The sequence below is a fragment of the Triturus cristatus genome, chromosome 1_2, assembly GCF_964204655.1.
Source record: "Triturus cristatus chromosome 1_2, aTriCri1.1, whole genome shotgun sequence".
Lineage (NCBI taxonomy): Eukaryota > Metazoa > Chordata > Amphibia > Caudata > Salamandridae > Triturus > Triturus cristatus.
Window position 1 is genome coordinate 526,315,424 of NC_140580.1, and position 23,590 is coordinate 526,339,013.

At 44.1% G+C, this 23,590-nt stretch overlaps 1 protein-coding gene across 1 annotated transcript in view; it reads left to right on the forward strand.

Moving 5' to 3' along the window:
- Positions 1 to 23,590, forward strand: part of GOT1 (glutamic-oxaloacetic transaminase 1) — a 110,933-nt gene that overhangs the window by 74,951 nt on the left and 12,392 nt on the right. The window contains exon 5 of the mRNA XM_085606323.1: positions 4,668 to 4,772. Within this exon, the coding sequence (XP_085462449.1) occupies positions 4,668 to 4,772 (105 nt within the window). The remainder of the gene's footprint in view (positions 1 to 4,667; positions 4,773 to 23,590) is intronic.

Consider the following 23,590-nt stretch of genomic DNA (forward strand, 5'->3'; position numbering starts at 1 on the left):
CACAAAAAATCCACATTTTTATTTAGCTCTTCAGGGTGCGAAAAAATATTGATGTGGACGCACTGATTCATAATCGTGAATGTGCTGAAAAAACATACAGATCTCATGAGCGCGCAAAAAGAGGTTTGATACACATTTTTGAACAACCGAATACTGATCTTTTTTCTATTAAAAAAAAAAAAAAAAAAAAGCCTGTGACACACGGGTGCAGTGAAAGGACCAATGTCCACAAGTGGTGTTTTGCACGATTACCTTTTCTAGCGGTTAAACGAGATCCCTAAAGCACAGTTGCTGTTGCGAACGGCAGCCACCAGGGGGGACTATTGTTCCATAGACAGTACATTAAAAATTAATGCGATGGCAGTCCTTCCCATTCAGCTGCAGTTTATGTAGTGTTTACAGAAGCAACTTTCTGTTTTTGTTGTTGCGTTTCCTAGAAGAATATCTCGTGTCAATTACAGGTTCTCAATATCCTCATGTTGGCAGGGCCGTAACGCAAGCCCTTAGGTGCTGGGGGGCCCGCAACCATTGGAAGGGATCCAACCCTTCCGGGGGTCCCTGTTCACCACAAGGCCACTTAACACCCGTGAGATGCGTGAGGCTGAGGGGGCTCATAGTCTCATATTGTGCTGGATGGGGAGGAAGGGTCATTCTAAGATACGCTACTGACTGTAGGAATTTCACACTTTCTCGCTACTGAGTGGCTTTCGATGCTTCCAGCATGTTAAGCTTGCAATGAAGCACTGCCAAGAACTAGGCTTTCGGAACATATCTGACTGAAACTAAACTGTATGTGTACCAGAGTGATGGCGTCGATCCTTCGGTACCTCAACACTGGTTAAAAAAAAAAATGGTAAAAAGGAAGGCGAGTTGGCTAAAAGTAGAATACTTTTTAGACGATTATGCGCTAGCAAGATGTTACAATGAATATCGCTAAGGGCTGAAGTCGGCTGGCCCATTGCCCTGTGTTGTATCTCGTGTTTAGCAGAAGCAAAATGTGAATGACTTGAATGGGAGCTTAATTTGTGCAGATGGGTTCCGGTGCTCGGCACTGGCACTTAATTGCCAACACTGGCACTTATGGTAGTCTGCCACACGGTGGCACTGTTTGTTTTATTTAGAGATGAGCACAGCAGTTGTTTATTAATTCAGTATACATTCAAAATGGCAAATACCTGCCACCCAAGCCATTCTTCTAGCTTTGTAGCCTGGAATAGTCTGAAGTGTCACACTTGTAGGAGTGTGATGATTAGTAGTGGTGCTTGTAGTCTCTCAGGCTGCGCTGGTAGGGGCATTGGGTGGTGCAAGCTTCCTGACGAGGGTCCTGGCACCTATGTATCTTTTTAATTTTTTACAAATTAAGCATGGTAATAAAAAGACCAATGGAAGACGACCGCTTACTGAAAGAGTGTGTATTTTTTTTATTTGTATTATATTGTAATTATATAGTGCTTTCTGCCCCTGACGAGACGTTGTAGATGCCGAGTGTAATATGCCATTTATTATCACTGTGGAAACCTCGAGTAAGTTATGTCATTCCCCTTCCTCAATGTTTGAAATAAGTAGCCTATTGCACTCAGCACATCTACATATATGGTTTAGGCCATGGCATTTTCTTACGTAGATTTATTTTAAAAAAAATATGTTTTTAGGCCGAACCAGGATGCAGGGGGTGGGGGCGTAAACTTGTGCATTAATATAAAATGACTTTGAAAAACCTGATGACCATTAGGAGGATTGTTTCTGTGTTAAAGTCATTGTAGTATGCAATCTGTGAGGCAGTAAATAGTATTTTTCTCATGTCAATTTTGCTGTACAGTGTTACTAATTTGGAATTGAACTTTGCACTGTACTAATAAATGTGCATTTATTATTATACTTTTTCGGATTAATCTGTAATTGAGCTACAGTAATTTTTACTGCCTAGGCATACATATATTAAATTAGAGGATTAAAACCATTGTCCATTTCAATCAAAATTGTTTCTTGAAACCATTTACATGCACATAATACCCCATGTTCTTTGATCAGCGAACCCACATTCGTATGGTTTGTCCCTTTAAAAATTAATTGTGTCTGGCTCATAGCCGGATCCCGCCTTTTCGATGGGGGCATGGGGATGACTGATCTCTACCTGTACTACTTAGCCACTCGACTGCTCATTCTACATGACTGGGTTACCGGTGGCTGGTCCGATCCAGCTCACAGAGTCGAGCTAAGAGACCTGGGACTCCCGCAAATCCGGACCATGATGTATGGAGGTCCGGTGCCAAGAGCCTTGCCCCCGGTGACCCAGGCAGTTCTGTTGGCGTGGCGTGCGGTTTTGCTCCACAACCGGTGGGACACCAAACTGACTCAACACACACCCCTTTGGTAGGGTAATTGGCTGAGGGAGGTGCGAGTCTTGGAGGGCTTCAGTGGAATATCACATTTGAGGGACGTCTGGGTGGGGGACCACATAGGTTCATTTCAAGATCTGCAAGGTCGCTACAACCTCCACCACTCACAGTTCTACAAATATTTACAGTTGTTCACGCTCTTAACACACACCTAATGGGCACGGCTCTTCTGGAATCTAGTCCAGTGGAAGCACAAATCATGATGGTAGACCTGGGAAAGGGTGGGGTCTCGCGGATATACCGTTCCCTTTCCAGCAACAGCCCAAGATCACTAGACTCACTGAGACACCAATGGGAGGGGTGGCTGGGTCCCATAGAGTACAAGGACTGGCGAGACGCTTTAATGGCTCCCAAGATTGTTACCACTTCAGCTAAACTTTGCATGATCCAGCTCTACTATCTCCACAATGGCTGCCTAACCCCTGAACGCTTCCATTGAGTGGGCCTACGACCCTCTTTGTCCTGCCCACGCTGCGGCCTAGAGCCAGCGGGCTTCTATCATGTGGGCTGGTTCTGTCCCCGCATCGCCCCCGACTGGGCAGGACTAGAATCTGCATTCACGGGTGTCCTAGGTTGGGATGTAGCACACAACCCCCTGAACCTGCTCCTGGGCATAATGGACGGCTTGGATGGGTCCCGATCTCACAAGCTCTTCTTCGGCACAGCCACCATGGTGGCCAAGCGGGACATCGCCACGGCATAGATACAACCTGACCCCCTAAATATTGCTAAACGGCATAAGGGAATGGATTGGTGCGCGGTACAGGAGAAGTCACTCTTTGAGGCTAGAGAATGCCCAACTAAACACACAAGGGTCTGGAGCAAATGGTTGAACCCATTGTGATGAATGTATACTCTGTTTCTGGATTTTGATTGTATACAATGACACGCTTGCAATAAAAGCAGCAAGTATGTCTGCACGTGACCATGCTGATGCTTATTCCACGGTATTAATAGCCATGATTTACCGATTTACCTGTGCTGTATTGTTCTCTGTCCATTTAAAAAAAACAATAAAATCGAGCATTAAAAAAAATAATAATTAAATGTGTAGTTGGAAGGGAGCGGCTCCCTGCTTGAGCCGTTCTCATAGAATTTGTGATGCCTGCAACAATTTATGTGGACAACATCTAACACACAACCTAGAAACCGCCTGAAATTTGGAAGACTCTGTTAATCTGCCAAGATAGACTTCATTGTTTAGTGCCTCCAGTTAAGAGGAAGAGCTTGGGAGGGTATTTCAAGCCCTGTGGAAGAGTTTGATTACAAATGTCCCGACAATCAAAAAGGCATGTACTCTGGGAATTAATCGTGAATAAAGTTTCCACCTGACTGAGATAGTGAGCCAAGGATGAGCGCTGTGGAGATTTGAAAACACTGAAAAAATGTCTCGACCATGGAGCAGTACTTCAAAAATAGCTGTACTGTGGTTGAAGTCAGGAAAGGCAACCTCCCCAAAATATTATTCTCTGGTTTGGCAGCAAAGCCTTTCTCAAAAATGTCCTGATCTTTCAGCTAATTCTAGATTTACACAAGCATCCAGTCGAGAGCTCTCTTTCCCCCAGTAAGGCAAGAGGCTACAAACCATCTTCTATCATCCAGTGAGGTGGCTTACAGCAGTAGGCTGCACCAATCCAAAAACAGTACCGTAAATGTGTTAACTCATACTAGTTCTCATTTTTCTTCTTTCACTAGTTTAACATTTGTTTCCTCAGTATTATCTAGGTAAAAGTGTGACAGCCGAGGGGGATCAAAGGAGGGATTGAGAGAGGGAGAATAAAATATATATGTGCGTGTGTGTGGAACCAGGAACGGCTCTCTACGGGCTGAATTGCTCCCAAAGCCCCTGGCTGGCCTGAAGTCCTGCGGCTAATTTCAGGTGGAATCCTTGCAAGCAAGCCCCCTAGGGGGACTGGGGCACCAAAGCAGAGACGAAGCAGCAGATCAGCACATCAGGATCCTTAGCAGGTCAGAACAACAAAGCAAAGTCCCATGGCAGTTCTTTCTGGCAGCATAAAGTTCCTCCTGGCAATGTGCCGTCTCTAGAGCCTGGTGACAAGTCCACGCAGTCTGCCCTAAGTCATAAAAACCAACAAAAAAAGGTCAGAAAAAATACAGGAGCAAGGCAAAACATTTGGGGATCACCCGGCAAAAAGGGTCAGGTCCAACAGTGTCCGTTTAATAATAGACTTCTGTACCATTGCAAACGTGAGTTAGTATCTTTGTAGAGAAGAACCTTTCAACGGCTTTCTGATTCTCTTTTCGCAGGACGCTCCAGAGTATTCAATTTTTGTACTCCATGCCTGTGCACACAATCCAACTGGAACGGATCCAAAACCAGATGAGTGGAAGCAGATTTCAGAGGTCATGAAGGTATTTAAAAAAAAGAATCTATATTTGTGTGAGTTGATGTTAAATGCTCTGACCCGAGTACACTGTAAATATACTTTACTGGGTATTAAGTTTTACACCTTCTGCAGCTTGGTGCTCTGCTCCCTGCTGTCTGCCTTCTCTGATTTATTTATTTCCTTCACAGTCCTATTTATTTTTCATCATACAGAGAGCTTCCCCTTGATGAATGACACATGGGTAAAATGATAGCAGCTTTTATCAGTTTGATAAATTGTCCACCTACTATTTGATTCCAAATCGTATCTTCCCGTTTGGAAGTCTGATCTGGAGCCCAGTACAGTTGAAGGCTGCTGGTAATGTGAAGCATGCAAAAACAACAGTTGATGGACAGAATGCAGAACAATGACATACATTCACCCCAGTACAGAGATCTGGGCCTAAATCCATCGTGTTTTTGCTCACCATGCCACCCCAGTTTAGACCTGACCATATGCAAATCAGTCTTGACCCTGTCCCTGGAATCAAGATATCCTGACTGAAGAGGGGTGAAACCCCGAAACCGGTCCTAAGATGCTTGTTTCCAGTACAGGGAGGACCTGGCCTGGCAGTTCGGGTTGGACTGTTCCCATGAGGCACAGGGTCAAGACTGATTCGCATATGGCTGGGTACAAACTGGGGTGGCATGGTGAGCAAAAAAACCGATGGATTTAGGCCCAGATCTCTGTACTGGGGTGAATGTATGACATTGTTCTGCATTCTGTCCCTCAATAGTTCTTTTTGGTAATGTGAAGCAGCACAAGATTCTGACTTTGTTTACAGGATTTCAGTGGTGCTTAACCCTGCAGATATCGAAGCTCTGTCCGTGTATTACTACAAGTACATGGCCTTGGTGTTTAACGTCTCTCCATCCAGGCACAATTTTGAGAAGAACATTTTGAATCCCAGAGATTAGGTGTTGGTGGACATCCTAAGCCGATTGCAGACGTCTGCATGGAGGCTGGCAAGGGCACTTAGTCCAGACTTTGCAAACTTCGATTACAGTTCCAACAACCTATACAAAGAGAGCTATTTAAAGCGCATATGTGGTGCATCCAGCAAAGCTACGGTATAGAGCACTGACTCACACTTTCAGTCTGGCTGGATGATGTTAATCGAGAGAGTGAGATTGGTGATCCTTTTGTTAACAGAAATGGTTACCAGAAACACTGTTTTTACTTGAAGGGTTTTTTACCACAAAACCTGGTGCTCAAATGTGGAAGTTCTACTAAGAAGGCAATATCCCGATGTGACTGTGGCGCTATTGGACTGTACACAGGCCATTTAAACATGATTTTCTGTGTCTCTCTCAGAACACATTCTTTTACATTCCTTAGTTATTGAAATCTGTTCAACATTTTAACCGTATAAAGATCAGTGCTTTACGTGGATGGAAAAGGTGGGGAGTTTCAAAAGAACGGCGGCCTTGAATCACCTAGGAGTCCTGTCAAGGGGCGTTGCCTCTGGAAGGAACGGCGTGACCTAATAGCGGGGACTAGAATCCGGTGTTGCACAAATTCATAAACGGTTATATCACCAAATCATTAGCAACAATATCTTTAAATTTATGCATAAATATTTTCTGCGCCATTAGGAATAATTAGTCTGTGTTAGAACTGGGGGTCTCTGGTTGGCAATGGCTTGAACCTTTGTCCAAATAGGGACCCTTGCTTTTAGTCTGAGTAAGGGGGCTACATTCCTAAAATAACCCCTGTTCAACCCTGTGGTAGCTTGGCACAAGCAGAAAGACTTATCTCAGAGACCGTGTGTAAAGCATTTGTGAACACATGCAGTAATACAGTGAAAACACTACAGATGGACACAACACTGGTTTTATAAAAATAAGTATTCTTTATATAGACCTAACACGAGACCCAAACGACAAAAATCCACAATGCAGTATTAAGAAAATGACTTTAAGATGGTAGAAATAACTCAGTTCACTTTAGATGGTAAATGCGACACGTTTCCCAAAAAGTACCTTTAGATGCGTCACGCAAGATAAACAAAAGGTTCGCATGGAGAACGATGCGTCGGTTCCTTGCTTCAGGGGAGGTGATGCGTCTGTTCCTCAGTGCTTGCGTAAAGTAGGCGATGCGTCTGGTCCTTACCGGAGAGGAGGCGAGGCGACGATCTCTAGGTGCGGCCCAGTTGTGATGCGACAAAATGGCGCGTTGCTGCGATGCGACGATCCAGTGCGATGTGAGATGATGGCGGCCTTGATGCGATGCGACGTAATGAGGTGAAGACTATGCATGCACGTCCAGCGGCCGTGCAGCGACTCTGTAACTTTGGAGCTGGGACAGGCCCTGCGACGCGCTTCTCCGGTGATGCGACGACCAACAGCTGTGACGGAGACACGCTTCTCTGGTGATGCGGAAGCGACACGCTTCTCCTATGATGCGACGGCAACAGCTGCGGATGTGACACGCTTCTTCTCGTTGAGTCGCGCTTCCAGCGACACGCAGGCTTCTGCAGGCAGAATCCCCAGCAAGGGAATTCAGAGGTGAGCTGGTGGTGAAGTCTTTTGTCCTTGAGACATTAGCAGGAGGCAAGCACAGTTAAAGCCTTTGGAGAATCTTCTTCAAAATGATGAAAGTTTGCAAATTAAAAGTCTTTCTCCTTTCCTTGGCAATAAAGAAACCACTGCAGGCCAACCCCAGCAATTACAACTGGCACAGGGGAACTCAAAACTACTGCAGATTCTCTGGTTCTTCTCCTTGGCAAAAGGTCTGTCTTGATGTCCAGAAGTGATCTAAAGTTCTGGGGGTCTGGGTCCCCCTTTTTATACACACATCCTTTGTCTCTGAAGGCAGAAAGTGTCTGTACCTAGGCCAAACCAGTTCTGGGTGCATTCTGCCAGTGCACAACTTCTTCCTTTGTCAGTGTGGGCCAGGGTCATCCGACACACCACAGGAGGTGGAGCCAGCATTGCGGAAGGCAGGCACAGCCCTATTCAGGCCCAGTTGCTACTCCTCCCACCACTCCCAATGCAGATAGGGTGAGCCAGCACAAGGCTGAATGGACCTGTCTCCTGGAGCCCCCTCAGCCCCTGTCACTCACAAAACGGACATGGAATACATAACCTAGCAGAGACAGGCTTGGATGGTTAGGCAAGAAAATACCTACTTTCTAAAAGTGCTATTTTCAAACACAATGTTAAAACCAACTTCACTAAAATATGTATTTTATCATTCTGAGTTCAGGCATACTAAATTCGTTTTTCTACCATGTTTTCCTGGGTCAGTTAGGATTATAAGATGTTATAATCAAACTTCCCATTCTGGCCTATGGGGACAGGTAGCCTTGCAATAGTGAAAAACGAAATTGCCTGTAATTCACTATCGGGTCATGCCACACACATCAGGGCATGTCCTACCTTTTACATACAATGCATCCTGCCCTAGGGCCTACCTTAGGGGTGGGTAACATGTAGAAAAGGGAAGGTTTAGGGACTGGTAAGTGGGTGCACTTACCAAGTCAACATGGCAGTACTAGACTGCACACAGGCTCTGCAATGGCAGGCCTGAGACACACTTTACAAGCTGCTTCTGTGGGTGGCACAACCAGTGCTGCAAGCCCACTAGCAAAAGACACACAATTTATGGACAGAATGCAGAACAAATCAAAACATTCACCCCCAGTCAAGAGATCTGGGTTAAATGCATCATTCTTTTGCTCACCATGCCACCCCAGTTTAGACCTGACCATATTCAAATCGTTCTTGACCCTGTGCCTCATGGGAACAGTCCAGCCCGAACTGCCAAGCCACGTCCTTCCCGGACCGGAAACGAGCATCCTATGACCGGTTTTGGGGTTTCACCCCTCTACAGCCAGGATAGCTTGATTCCAGTGGCACAGTGAGCCCAGGACCCATGTCTGGGCAGATCTGGCGCACTTAGGGCGAGAAAGCAAAAGACATAAAATTGATGGACGGAATGCAGAACAAATCAAAACATTCACCCCCAGTCAAGAGATCTGGGTTAAATCCATCATTCTTTTGCTCACCATGCCACCCCAGTTTAGACCTGACCATATTCAAATCGTTCTTGACCCTGTGCCTCATGGGAACAGTCCAGCCCGAACTGCCAAGCCACGTCCTTCCCGGACTGGAAACGAGCATCCTATGACCGGTTTTGGGGTTTCACCCCTCTACAGCCAGGATAGCTTGATTCCAGTGGCACAGTGAGCCCAGGACCCATGTCTGGGCAGATCTGGCGCACTTAGGGCGAGAAAGCAAAAGACATAAAATTGATGGACGGAATGCAGAACAAATCAAAACATTCACCCCCAGTCAAGAGATCTGGGTTAAATCCATCAATCTTTTGCTCACCATGCCACCCCAGTTTAGACCTGGCCATATGCAAATCAGTCCTAGGATGCTTGTTTCCGGTCCAGGGAGGACCTGGCTTAGCAGTTCGGGCTGGACTGTTCCCATGAGGCACAGGGTCAAGACTGATTTGTTTGCATTCTGTCCATCAATTGTGTATATTTTGCTTCCAAGCCCACTAGCAGCATTTGATCTACAGGCCCTGGGCACACGATGTGCACTGTACTAGGGTCTGACAAATCAAATAAGCCAATCATGGAGTCACTAATCCATTACATCAATTTAACATAGGGAGCACTTGCACCGTGGCACTGAATAGCAGTGGCACAGTGCCCAATGCATCTAACCAGCAAAACATATAAAAAACAAACCGAGGCAACAGCATAAAATGGAAGGGAGACTCACACCAATGGTACCAGGTCTAACAGTCTGAAATGATTTTTATTTAGGGATCATACAACTGACACATCTTATGAGCTAGTTACCAGTAATACTGAAGGAAGAGCTAAAACAAGTCCACTAGGGACAAGCGGCAATGACCGTGAGGCCACAAGGTACAAAACAGCCAACTACGGAGAAAACTATTTTTACGGAATGCTTTATTCCCCGTTTTATATCTCATTTAGTCTGATCAGCTGAAAATTTACCATCATTCTTCAGCAGCTAATCCCTGCCTCTGTGTTACATTTAGAGCCTGCGCTCTGCCCAGCACAACTCTTGGCCCCCTGTCAAATCAGATCACTAGTATCAGGTGATCCCAGCTCACGATCTTGGCTGCACAAATACATAACAAAGCAGCTGTCGGAGCGCGATGCAGAGGGCACTAGGACCCTGCACAAAGGCGAAGAGAGGAACCAGCCACCGGACACCACTTCCGGCCAGGAAAATTTGACCGTGTTGCCAGATTGGGCTAGATTACGCCCACTTGGGCTAATTTTTTTCCGGTTGTGCAGGAAAATATCGGTTTGTGCGGGTTGGGCTATTTTTATAAATTACTTTGTGCTATTTGTAGTGTATTGGGCTAGAAATTTGTTGGTAAAAGGATCAGTCTTTTATCCATTCTAACCAACATGTCAATGCTGACTGGGAGCTCATAGCTGCCCTATTCAACATATGAAAGTATTTCATGAATGAAACAATGTAAGAGCAGAAAAAACGTTATAAATGGGCTATTGTTAAATGTCATGGCTCACAGTTGAGTGTATTTAATAGCCTAGTTCCTGTTAAATGGGAAAGTACAATGAACGGAGGACCACTTAACAATAATGTGATTGCTTCAAATCCTGCATGAATAAATGCCTTTACAATACCTGAATATTGATGCACTTTGTTTGCTGAGTTTGCACAGCTCTGTAATATAATAGATATAAAGAGTATGGTGATTGTAGAAATTTTGTAAAAAAAAAAGAAAAAAAGTTGTTCCACACATTGTCTTTAAAAAGAAATGGCACCTTGGTGTATTTTGCGCATATTTAGGGGGAGGTTCACTAAGATTTTACGCGGTTTGTGTCACAAATGTGACTCGAATCGGCGATACATTTTTTTTTTCTGCTTTACTTTCCAGCGCTAAACTTGTTTTCCTTTCTCCTTCCTTTTTCAACTTTGTATGTGTGCTGCACTGTACAGCACACATTCAAGATAGAAAAATGGTCTAAGTCAGTCTATGCATAGTATTGTGTAGTGGGAGAGTCCCCTTCCAGTACAAAACCTATGCTAGACTCACTGAAACACCCTTGCACCATGGCACAAAGATGTCTCTGTTGCACACAGCAGCTGAATTCAGAGCTAGGGAAAGGTGAGGAGAGTCCCATATTTCAGTAAATTTGGCCCTCTCCACCACTCTCCTTTACATGCAGTGCAGCATTTGCGGCTGCTGCACTGTGCTCCGTGAAAAAGTGGCACATCTGCTCCTCTGTGTTTTATCCTATGACTTCCTTGTGACATATGAAATTGATTAACGAATGCAGCGATGTGATGACAGCTAACAAATGTTTTGAATGGACAATTGTCAATTGTCATGGTGGCCATATTGGGTCACAGTTTATTGCTTACAACAGTTTAGTTTCTGTTTAAGGAGGAAGTGCAATGAATCAAGGACTATCTTCAAATCACTGTGGTTGTGGGATTCGGGGTTGCCCAATTGAAGGCGTAAGTCGAAACGCGTTGGCATCCTGCTGTTTGGTGTCTTAACAGAAAATAAAGAATGTTAAAGCATCCCACTGTTGCTGTGCAGTCCGTGGAATTCTGCTGGTGATGTGCGGCTGACTCTCTAGTGAGAGAGTATTGGTGGAAGATATCATTATTATTATTTTGAGTATTACATAGCGCTAGCTAAACCCAAAGGTATCGGAGCGCTTTACATGTTATGTGATAACATTAACACGAGGTACTTGTGGGGATTCATAAGAGTCCTAGTGGTTATGAAGTAACACAGGTGTATATATACCGATATATATATATATATATAACTGTGAAATAACCGTAATATTTGCCGTAGTATGGAGGCACTGTCATAGCCCTTGGCTTGGGGGCTTTAGAAATGACTGCGTCTCTCAACATTTTCACGTAGCTTGGAGATAGGCTCCCAATATATAGAGTCTCAAATATATATATATATATATATATATATATATATATATATATATATATATATATATTTATTGGGAGTATCTCTCCAAGCTGCCTGAAAATGTTGAGTCGCAGCCATTTCTTAAGTCCTCAAGCCAGGGGCTATAACCGTGCCTCCAAATCATGCCAAATTTTACTGTTACTGCACGCTTTTTGCAAGCCTTAAAACTGAAGGCGAAGTTCAATTTGCTGGAATGAGTGGCGGGCAGTTGGCCACCTGATCTTGACTAAGCACCACACCGAAGACAAAGTGAGGGGTTGCTTCCATTGGTGCAGCAGGTGTGGTGGCACCGGGGTTCAAAACCCTGAGGGGCCCATTGATCCTTCACAATTGCTCAATTGTACTACCCGAATAGTGTACAAAGGGGCCATTTCCCTTGCTTGAACCATGGCACCTTGCAATGCTACAGGGTACTGCTCTCCGTGATAGGACTCAGAGAGATAAGTATACAGCTAGCAAGAGCATACATTCTGCGCAGACCATTTCTGTAAGACGATCCGGCCACAAATCTCCATTTAGCGCCTGCTTGACGCTGTCCCTGCCCCTCCTTCCTTAAAGGAGCAATATTGGGCCACTTTGGCTACTTTTTGGTCGGCTTCGGGCTAGAGAAAGCTCTAAAAATCTGGCTTTGGGGACGGGGGCAGTACAAAGAGATTAGGGAAGGAGCAGGACGTGCCTGCGAGCACAGCAGAAAACAAGGCAATAAAGAATACGAAGATCCTACCTGCGTCCTTGGGGGCTGGGGCAGACACAGGACATGACAGCAGCCTTGTCGAAATTCCATTAAAGTCTCGGGTAGGGTGATGGGGACCCGTGTCAGCACCTGGTTTTGACAACTGCCGGTGCTGAGCACCGACCGGACCCTGCTCACTTTAAGCCCTGATAGAAGTTGAGCGTGGAGTGGAAGCTCGTTGGATAATAGATTGTGAGCCCCGGTGGGACTGATATTATAATACTGCTTTAATTGTGAGCTGATCTGAGAGACGTTGCAATACATTTACAGTCTGGATGTACAAAACATGTTTGCATGTTCGCACACCCTGTTTCAGCATGCACAAAGTGAACTGAATTGTTAGGGAAATCCTTTACCACTTATCTCCTGTTGAGGCAAAGGGTGTGGACATGTGCTAAAGGCACCAGTTTGTAATTCCAGTAGTTAAAATTTGTTCAGGCGCGTCGGGGATTAAACCTTTGTAACTACAGTGTTTTAAAAGTCGAGGGAAATATTTCTGTGTCCTCGTTTCACCATCAGCACTGCTTCAGATCTAACCCTCTATATCTTTCCATGATTGGTGAAGCTGTCAAGAAGTTCACAGTAGGTGAATAGAATCGATCAGTCGGGGACTAACCTCAGGCACCACAATATTTAGGTGCAATCATTGGACAGAATGTCATATCAGAAACTCCATACCAAATATAAACTCTTTGGATCACACTCAAGATCCATTTCAATACAAATTTCCCTCCTTCCTAGCAGTATTAAATGGAATGCTAGTGTTTTGTGGAGACTTCCTCAACCACTTATTGATATGTGGATCAGGCCCGGCTCCAGAAATGTTTGTTTGGGTGGGCCAAGGGGGCATTTGGGTGGGCCACTGCCGGCCCAATTTGTCGCTTCAGGAGGTAGTCTACAAGCCATAGATTACATCATATCTACTTGCAAACAGTCACTATGATACAAGGATTGCTTCTGTGTGTATACAGAGCATGTGGAGAGTTATTTATTGGCGCCCCACCACTGACCTCTTTCTCTGTAGATACCTTTACTACCACCCTCCAACAGTGCACTCCATCTCTCTGTAGCCCCTCCCCCTCACGACTCCCTCCTCACACTCCCTCACTACCACCCTCCAGCAGTGCCCCTCATCTCTCCGTATCTCCCACCTTGCCCCCATGACCACCTCCTCTGATTCCCTCACTACCACCCTCCACCAGTGCCCCTCCCCATATTGACCTCCTCCTCGGATTCCCTCATTGCCATGCTCCACCAGTGTGCATCATTGCTCCATAGCCTCTCCCCCTATTAACCTCCTCCTCAGACTCCCTCACTACCACCCTCCAACAGGTTCCATCATCTCTCTGTAGCCCCTCCCCAATGAGCTCCTTCTCAGATTCCCTCATTGCCACCCTCCACCAGTGCCCCTCATCGCTCCATAGCCTCTCCCCCCTATTGAGCCCCTCCTCAGATTCCCTCATTGCCACCCTCCAACAGTGCCCATCTCTCCATAGCCTCTAATCCTCAGACTCCCTCACTACCACCCTCCACCAGTGCCCCTCACAATCTCTCCTTAGCCCCGCCCCCAAATAACCTCCTCCTCAGACTCTCTCACTACAGCCCTCCACCAGTGCCCCTTATCTCTCCATAGCCTTTCCCCCTCTTCACTTCCTCCTCAGACTCCCTTAATCCACCCTCCAACAGTGCACTTCATCTTTCCGCAGCCCCCCCATGACCTCCTCTTTGGATTCCCTCACTGCCATCCTCCAACAGTGTTCTTCATCTCTCTGTAGCCCCTCTCTCATATTCAAATTAATTTGTTGTATAGCGCTGCTCATAGTGTAGGGTGTCGCAGTACTTGCATCATGCACACATTATGCAGAGACAATGAATCCTACAAGTATGTAAATCAGCCTATAAGGAATGTCACATAAGCCAATGAGGATTACAAGGTGTAGGAATCGCATGTCATCCATACTGGTGGGCAGTATGTTTTAAGAGGGTTTGGTCTGGAGATGCACAAACGCAGGATTTAAAGCATACCTCAGTGGTTACGGGGTTGGCTTTACTGATTAAAATGTATATCTGACAAAACAAACTCTTTATTGCAACATTAGAGTAATGAAAGACTGGGAAAATTCTAACTATATTGCAACACAAAAAAATACGTTCTAATTATACCATTCAGGTTTGTATGCAGCTCTTTGGTGTCATTTCATAGGTCACTGTCCTATTTTAGGATTGTAACTTCTGTACTGCAAGTAACCCACTGAGCTATCCACATAAAATACAGTTTATCTGCATTTAAAAATTACGAACATACAAAATATTGCTCTCCAGCAGATTATTAATCGCCAGAGTTATCTGGACATTTTAGTAGGTGTCTTGCATCCCTCATGATAACGATACAATGATATAAATTAAATCTACATGGCATACACGAAGTATGTGTCTTGCTGGGCCTTCACAGATTTTTAAAATATTAACTAATACACACACATCCTCGAAGCATAAACTAAGTATGTATCTACCTGTGGAGAAGTGTGGTTCAATGGTTAGAGCGGCAGACCCTGATGCAGAGATCTGGCCCGGGACCAGGGTTAAATTCCCGCCTTGGCGGGTCTTGGGCTCAATTTCCTCAGACCTGACAATTCTCGCCTCGGTGCCTACTCTAATCATGGGGTCCCACTCTGCAACTCTGGGCAATAGCTTGCTTAATCTCCACAACGGCCCCAACAGCGCTGGGGATGCCTGGCTTCACCTTGGGGGTGCCCAGGAGTGGACATTTCACAGGGAAAGCCAGGAAGGGTTCCACAGCGGTATGAGTACAAGCGCCAGGACGCCCCGTCGCTGGGGCAGCAGTGCGCTATACAAGTACAAAATTTCATTTCATTTCACAGATTTTTAAAATATTAACTAATATACACACATCCTCGAAGTATGTATCTACCTAGGCCTGTGCAAATTTAGAAAAACAGAACGATAGCCACAGCTACGTTCAAACTCTGTCACAGCCGGATCTGATAAACAGCTGAAGGGGTCGGGAAAGGTGAATCAGGAGCAACAAACTCTTTTTCTCCAGCTCTGAAAAGGATATATCCAGGCAGCAGGACGGTACGCACAGATAACAGCGTACCAAAGAGGATTTCTCCTATTCGCCATGTCCCTGTACCTGCACCAGTGGGCGGGACACAACCCACCTTTCTAAAAGGAGATGCGTGATTGGGGGTGCCTGTGAGAAAGAGCCTAGGCCCAATCACGTAGCTCCTAGAAAAATAGCGTTCAGATGAACATTTTAAATTGCAGTGGCCATTTTCTGTTGGCCTTCCTGACGTCACTGCGAGGGCCACGGTTCATGGGCCAGGCTCATGTTTTGGTGGGCCTGGCCCACCCGCTATAACCGGGCCTGATGTGGATCAGTCTCCCTTTGAATCAGTCGGGCTTACCTTGATCGTTTGATTAACATTCTTGCCAAGAGTTTTACTTGCAGCTTCCCAATATGCTTTTAGCTACAGACCATCAACAAACCTATGCCTATCGTCGCCTTTTACAGCCCGGTGTTGTCTGTGCAAACTTGGCAATTCTCTGGGGCATCCTATGGAGAGTAAAAACGTGGTTTTACTGTAAAGAACCAGACTTTACTGTGGAATAAAGTAGGCTTACGGATACCTGCCAGAGGTGTGCTGTCGCAAGCTCTGGTACGTCTGGACTCCAGACTCTATATAGTTCAGTCAGATGTTTTTCTTCAGCATTTGATTTCCCAGTAAGAACCTCTTTTTGCAGCCTAACTTTATTCATTAAAATATAATCGTGCCCCCAATCAAAGTAGTCTGTCCACCATTGTACTGACCACCATGAACTTAGTTGGAGGTATTTAAATCTTTAGATTTTTCATTTTGTTGCTACATGTACATCCTTCCTGTCAACCAGCCTCTTTCCATTTCTAAAATACACCCAAGTGTTGCATCTTGCTTGTCAGAAAGGATTGCTGACCTTGTCCATTAAACATGTCGGAGTTCCAGCAGAATCCCATATTCGCGCTAATTCTGTATAATAGATGTCAAAAACATCCCTCAAATGATACCAAAGTTTTAATGCTGCTACTAGAACCTTAAGCCTCACTTAAAAAAAAAAAAAAATTGCCAGTGACTCCAACATAGTAGCATATACTAGCCAAACGTACAATTAGTCAGGCCTCCCTGCAAGGATCTTGCTGTTTTGAAATAGAAAGGCTTGACAGCCCACCTAAACGTTATGAAGGACAAGCCCTCCCTTCATTTGTTTCCTCCTGATTTTCTAATACCTTTGGATGCCCATACAAAGCTACTCACTCTCCCTTTAAACTTCCTAATTTAGCTGCAGGGAAAAGTTTGAGAAATTGTGCTCAACTGAAAAGTCAACTTTGGGAAGATCATCAACTTGATCAGCTTGGGTCTTCCATAAATACATAATAGAAGATTTTTCCATCTTAAAATAACTTAACTTTCACCACTAATCTTATTCGGATTGATCATCGGGAGTTGGTTGAGGATTTGTGGGTCTAGGTTTCCTAAGTATCTTATCTGCTTTATTATCCCTTGAATCCCCTGGGCTTCTCCCCCATCTGCCCATGACATGGCCTGAATAACTCCCAAACTGTTCTGCATGCGCCTTGAGCGTGGGGATCGAATATTCGTGATTGACTATATACAAGATGATATCATCTCTATAGTGCTACCTTGACCGCCAAGCCAGGTATCACAAAAGGCTAAATCATACAGCCTTTCTGAATCTATTGGGCAAAGGGTTCAATATAAAAATAAAAGAGGTACAAAGGGCAGTCCTGTCTAGTACCTCTGATTATGGGGAAAGGTCTAATCAACTCATTGCCCAGCCTAAACGTTCTTAAAGAACAAAAACGACTGCTCACTAATGTACATGCGCGTTATCCTTTTCTTGCTTCTAACACACTTTGCTAAATGACACTGGTTGAACACTTAAAGAGGCCTTCCCTGCCTTATAACCAGGTGCCTTCACACTGATAAAAAAATAACTGCTTTGCAGATATGTATGAAAATTAAATATCTTCTGGTTTCTTGCAATCTCGGCAAATAAAAGAACATATCGACATGCCCTAAACTTATTTGCACTTTAAATGAAACACTTAATTTTGTGATATTGTTAGTTCTTATTACTTTTTTGCTCTATTTTTTGTGCAGTCTATTTACATTCTCTTTCAAAAGAAGTACTTACAAAGCACATTTCTCCCGCCACTGTCCTAGCATTGTTAATTTCGCGCAGACATGCTCCCAACAGATGATTTCACAGGTTGGAAAATACATCAACACTGCCCAGGTACAAAAATATAAAAACATTGTTCTACTTCCTTTGGTCGTTCCCCCCCCCCCGCCTTTTTCACAGCAAAATGCGATGATTGATGTTATTTATTTGAAACACAGTAACGAGATTATCGGGTATGCAATACACTATTATGTATTGATAATGTCAAATCAGAGCAGCTTATATATGTATTGTATGCTTGATTTACTATTTTTTATTTTCATTTCAGAGGAGAACATTGTTTTCTCCCATACTTCCGCATAGTGAACAGTTGTGACAAAATCCGAGCTAGGGGAAAGTGTCCTATCTGGTACAAAAAAAGGGATCGATCCATCCCATTTATCCTGACGTAAGCCACCAACCCACTAGGGCGCAATTATGGCTGAAACATGTAGACCTGTATTATATGTATCATGTGAGGGATGCCCCATATATCCCTTGACACATCAGTTCTCTGTTCTTAATCTTATCCCTATCCTTGTTTCATTAAAACATAGTTTTTGGTTAGGAAGCAATTTTAGATCATATTTGTTTGTTGACACTGACCCCATACAGTCTTTACAATCGGGGAGACTGCCTCTTGGTGGAGAAAATAAGACCAGCTGCTGATGTCTCAGTTATCAGTTTGTCAATGGTGATCAAAAACTATCGTTGACTGAACCCAACTAGTGAGGGTCCGAAAGTGATTTCTAATTAGATCCTCTTGAGAATTTTGGTCTCACAAATTTTTTATATTTTGGTATACCCTTTGGAAGCGGAGTGTGAAATTGACATTCCTTGCTTCTCTCTCCCTCCATTTGATATTTATATTTATAGGTTTCTGCCAAATCAGTTGCCCCAGTTAAGAGATGGTTTGCTTATTTAATTGCCTTCCGGCATAATCCCTTTCTGGTCAGAATGGATCACAACCCTCATCGCTTTTTCAAGCCTGCTTGCTAAGATGCCTACAAAATCCTTATAATCCCAGTTCAAAAGGCAGATACATCTAGAAGAGTTTGGTATTCTATGCTCTTTCTTGGGCTTCAAGATCATGACCACCATTGCTTGATGCCATGATGGGGTAATTTTGCCTCCCTTTAGATATATTTTATTAAAGAGAGCTTTCCATACCGGGATCAGGGGATGTTATAAGTTTCTTATAAAACTCTCCAGAAATCGCATCTGGTGCTGACGCTTTCACATTCTTTAATCTTCCCACCTGCTATAATGTGTCAACTTGTGTGAATTCCCTTTCTAATTCTAGATCCTCTTGTTCTTCAGACATTGGTAGGTTATTCTCTGCTAACCACTTACTGATACCTGGTAATTCTGGTTCTATGTCCTCTGTATAGAAGAGTCCGATGGTTTAGCATCACTTTCTGTACCCTTTGTTGAGATTGGACCATCTCTCCCTTTTATGGATCAATCAGCTGGCTGATAAAATTCCTAGTTTGTTCCAATTTTAGTTTTCCAGGCCAGTAGTGCCCCACTTTTCTCCCCTTTTTCAAAATGCTGTAGCTTGTTTGCTTCCTACGTCTCCTGAATCTGCATATCTTAGCCTAATCGAAATTGAACTTGTATCTCGTCCAGATCAGATCTCATGCGGAGGGTACTTTGGGGGGCAGCTATTGAGGATTCTTGGAGCTCTCTTTGGTTTTTGGCGATTTCACCCTGCAAATTGTCATATTCTACATTGCTCATACTGTTTCGTTCATGTGAAATCTTTATAATGGCCCCTCTGATATAGGCTTTATACAAATCCCATACCATGTTACTGCTAGCTGAGCCAGAATCAATATTAAAACATTCTTTAGTTTCTCGTATTAGACAGATGATATGGTTCTCTTTATGTTATAGAGTATTTTTTTCTCTAGGGTCCACCTGTTCTCCTTCCATGGAACAGGAAATTCTAGAATTATTTCTACTACTGGTCCGAGAAAGTCACTGGCTTGTGGGTTATTGCCTTGACTATCCATACAGTGCATTTATTTGCAACAAAAAAAAATAATCCTTTGAGAGTGGTGCCCATATTTTTTGCTGTAGAAGGTGAAGCCTTTCTGGGTTCCTACCTTCATGCCAATTATTGAGCAATCCCAGAGCTTGCATCCTATTTTTCAGCTGCCTTCTAGATTTTGGGGTAGATGTGTAGCTGGTCTTGAAGTTCTGTCTAAATCCTTGTCTAAAATTACATTAAAATCTCCTCCTATGGTAATTTAGTTTGGAGATTCTAGACTATAACATTCTAATGTAGTTAAATATGAAGGGTCATCACAGTTTGGACCATAGTATCCAGTACATATCCGTTATAAATATGCCATTCTAAGACTGCCATGATTCATCTCCCTGAGCAATCCGTTTTATATTCTATTAGCCTAATATCCAAATTCTTCTTGATAATGATAGCTACATCTTTTGTACCACCCGTCTGATCTGAACGGCCAGTATCCTGTACCCACCGGCATTTTTTGAAACCAGACCTACACTCAGCCTGTCTAAGTGTGTTTCTTGAACAATAACCAGGTAAACATTTTGCTACCAGGTTTTGCCATTCACATCCCACGTAATCACCTCAAGCTGTCTACCCATACCACCTAAAGACCAATCCTCTCTCGACCCCTCTCCACCAGAAAGTCAGTGGTACTCTACTTACTGGTGAGACCTATTGCTAGCCCCTTTTCTCCCTCTGGTGATATTAGATGCAGGTGTGTGATTTGAGGATTTTTTTCTTTTTCTTTTTTCCTCAATGCTCCCTTCCCAATCGTGCCCTCCCTGAGGAAACTTCCCTACCTTGAAAGGTATCTTCTCGCCTTATTGGGATCTCTGAAGGAAGAGATACTTTGTACTCGTGCAACCATTTGATGGTGCCTTCTGATAATACAAATCAGAAACTAGAACTTAATAAAACACCTTTTTCAACCTACTTAAGAACCGTAACTTAAACAGAGTCACACTAGATACATATTTGCTGTTAATTACTACTGACATGACTAGGCATTGGGGGGGGGGAAATGTCTGGCTGATTCTGCTATGGTACTCATCAGGAGAAATGCTCTGATCTTACGTGCTGATGCTAGGAAGTTGGAGTGACGATCAGCACTTTTTTTGGACCCGCTTTGATAGCAGGTTTCCCAGGCTAGTTTCCCATCCATGATTTATGTATTTTATTTTGAATAAAAAAGATTCTGCCCACATCCCTTTTTTTTAAATTTGTTTTTGTCTCTAAGCTTGGGCAGATGACTCGTGGGGGTGGATTGCATCGACACAGGTCCTCCCTCTGGGGGTATCTAGGCAGAGTCGGCACATGTGTGGTGCATTGCGGTAAGAGCTAGTGAGTAAGACTAGCAGCGCCCACCAAAGAGGATCGCTTTTATCCCCCTCAAAAGACGGATGCTTTAGGAGTATGACCTCCCATTTAGGTACTACTTAATGAACCTGCAGGGGATGAACTATCTCAACTTGACTTTACAGTAGTTTCCAGGTCAGATTTTAATTGGGGTGGGAATGTATGGTTGGTAGGCAGGCAGATACTTGGATAACGAAAGGTTGTTACAGCAGCAGTGAGGAATAGATTTTCGTTGAGGTATAGATATTTGTTGAGGTCTGCTCTTGGAAGAAGAGTGGAAGGGGGTGAGACTAAGAGCATAGAGAATCATAAGGATACTGTTGCACAAAAAACACACATCCAAGAAACTCCCCTATATCCCATCAAGAAACTCAGAGTCTAAACATAATAAGAGACCTGTGAGACCTTGCAGGAATATCCTCATTAAAAAGCCAACCCCCTCCTTAAACTCTTTCTTTAAGCTTATAAACATGGACGATACAGTGTGCTGGAAACGGAGGTGGAGAGGATGGAGAAAAGCAAGGTTGGATGGAGAGAGAGAGAATGTAATTCTAAATAGCGAGCACCCCATGCAGATCCCCTCCTAGGCCCCTTCACGGGTCCTTAAACGAGGCACATATATCCCCCCCCTAACTAAGAGGTTTGGCCTCTAATCCTCCAGTATGTAAGTGGGAGCCCCCCCAGAGAACGAACCTGGGTTTTAAAATTGCAATATCTGTGAAAAGCCCCATGATCGACTAAACCATCCCAGTCCAGGCCTGATCAGCATGCCTAAAGACAAATACTATGGCAAAGTTTGAGACCTCTGAGCAGCATCTAAAGGGTGTTCCAGAAGTGTCAGGCCCTCTTAGTTAGATGGATTCTCAGGACGTACTTAGATTTTAGAGGAGAAAATGAAGACAGTAAGCCACACCCTTCAGGACAATACACAACAGATAGTCTCTGAAACTCCACAACAGGCAGCTAATGGAGTATATAGAGAGGATTGAGATAGACTCCAGGAGGAATAACTTAAGAATCCTATGTTTTCCAGAGGGAGCCGAAGGTATTAATCTAAAGAAATTTGTAATCAAACTCCTGAGGGCAGAACTTTGGAAAGACGTTGGATCTAGATTTAGAGGTGGACATAGAAAGTGTTAATAGAGATCATTATAGGCGTGGTGAAAAACGTACAAATCCACAAAAAAGTCTGGTTAACTTTTTAACCTATTCTATAAGGAGATCATTTTGTCTGGGGACCTGAAAGACTCCCCATTAAGATTCGAAAACTTTACACATCTGATTTCCTCAAATATTGGCAGTATTACAGCATGAAGGCAATGGGAGTTGGGATGTAAGATGGAAGAGTTAAACAAAGTAGGGGTGAAGGCACAGTTGAAATTTCCAGCCCTATTGAAAGTTATGTGGAAGAATTAGATGCACAGCATAAAGGAGGGCAGGGAGGCAGATTAATTATTCAAAGTAGAGGAAAATACTGATATGCAAAGCTTGCCTGTTATTTCTGCAGGAAAGAACGCCTGCCATTTTCAGAAAGCTTCTCCATTTACCTAAGAATGTCCTACTGGTCATTGAAAATGCTAGATCCCTTTTGTTTGTTAGGTCACTGGCATAACCCTTGTCTTGCACTCTAGTCCTTTTTTGTGTGTGTAAATGGGCATGTTCTGGTAGCTCACACACAGGATTAGTGCACTTGGAAGAGACAACCTAAATTTTATCAGCATAGCTCCTTGTTGAACACTCAGGGAAATTAGCCACAGGGTACAGAGGGTGTCAAGTGAGCGAGTTCAAAGGATCTTTGGGACAGCTCGGAGGCAAAGGTGAAAGGATGTTTCCATCTCATCTTGAACAAGCAAAGGCAACAGGTCTCTTCTATACAAGAGATACTGGCTGGCTTTGGCATTTTGTATACCAGTATGGCTGCTGTTCAGCATGGCTAAAGGTTAGTGGCGTGGAGTGTCCTAGAGTGGAGTGAAGGGAGTAGAGTGTCAGAGGCTGTATTTGTTGGAGTAGTGGCGTAGAGTTGAGGGGAGTAGAGTTCAGTGGCAGTGTTGTGGAGTGATAGAGTGGAGTGGATTAAGGTAGTGGGTGGATTGGACTGGAGTAGATTGGCCTGAATTGGATTGGGGTAGAGTGGGTTGGATTGAGTGTTGGAATGAAGTGGGTGTACTGGATGGGCTGGATTGGATTGGAGTGGGGTGGATTGGATTGGAGTGGGGTGAGGGGAATTGGGTTTGGGTTGGATTGGATTGGATTGGATTGGATTGGATTGGATTGGATTGGATTGGAGTGGATTGGATTAAAGTAGGGTGCTTTGGAGTGCGGTAAATTAGAGTGGACTGGAGGGGGTAGATTGGAGTGTGGTAGGCTGGATGGCAGCAGCGGCTCCTCCGTCGCCACCCCCGCTGGCAGTTGACATTTTTTTTAAATAAAAAAAACTGGTTTAAATCCCGCTTTTTTTATTGTTTTATTTTGATTTTGAGGTGGAGTC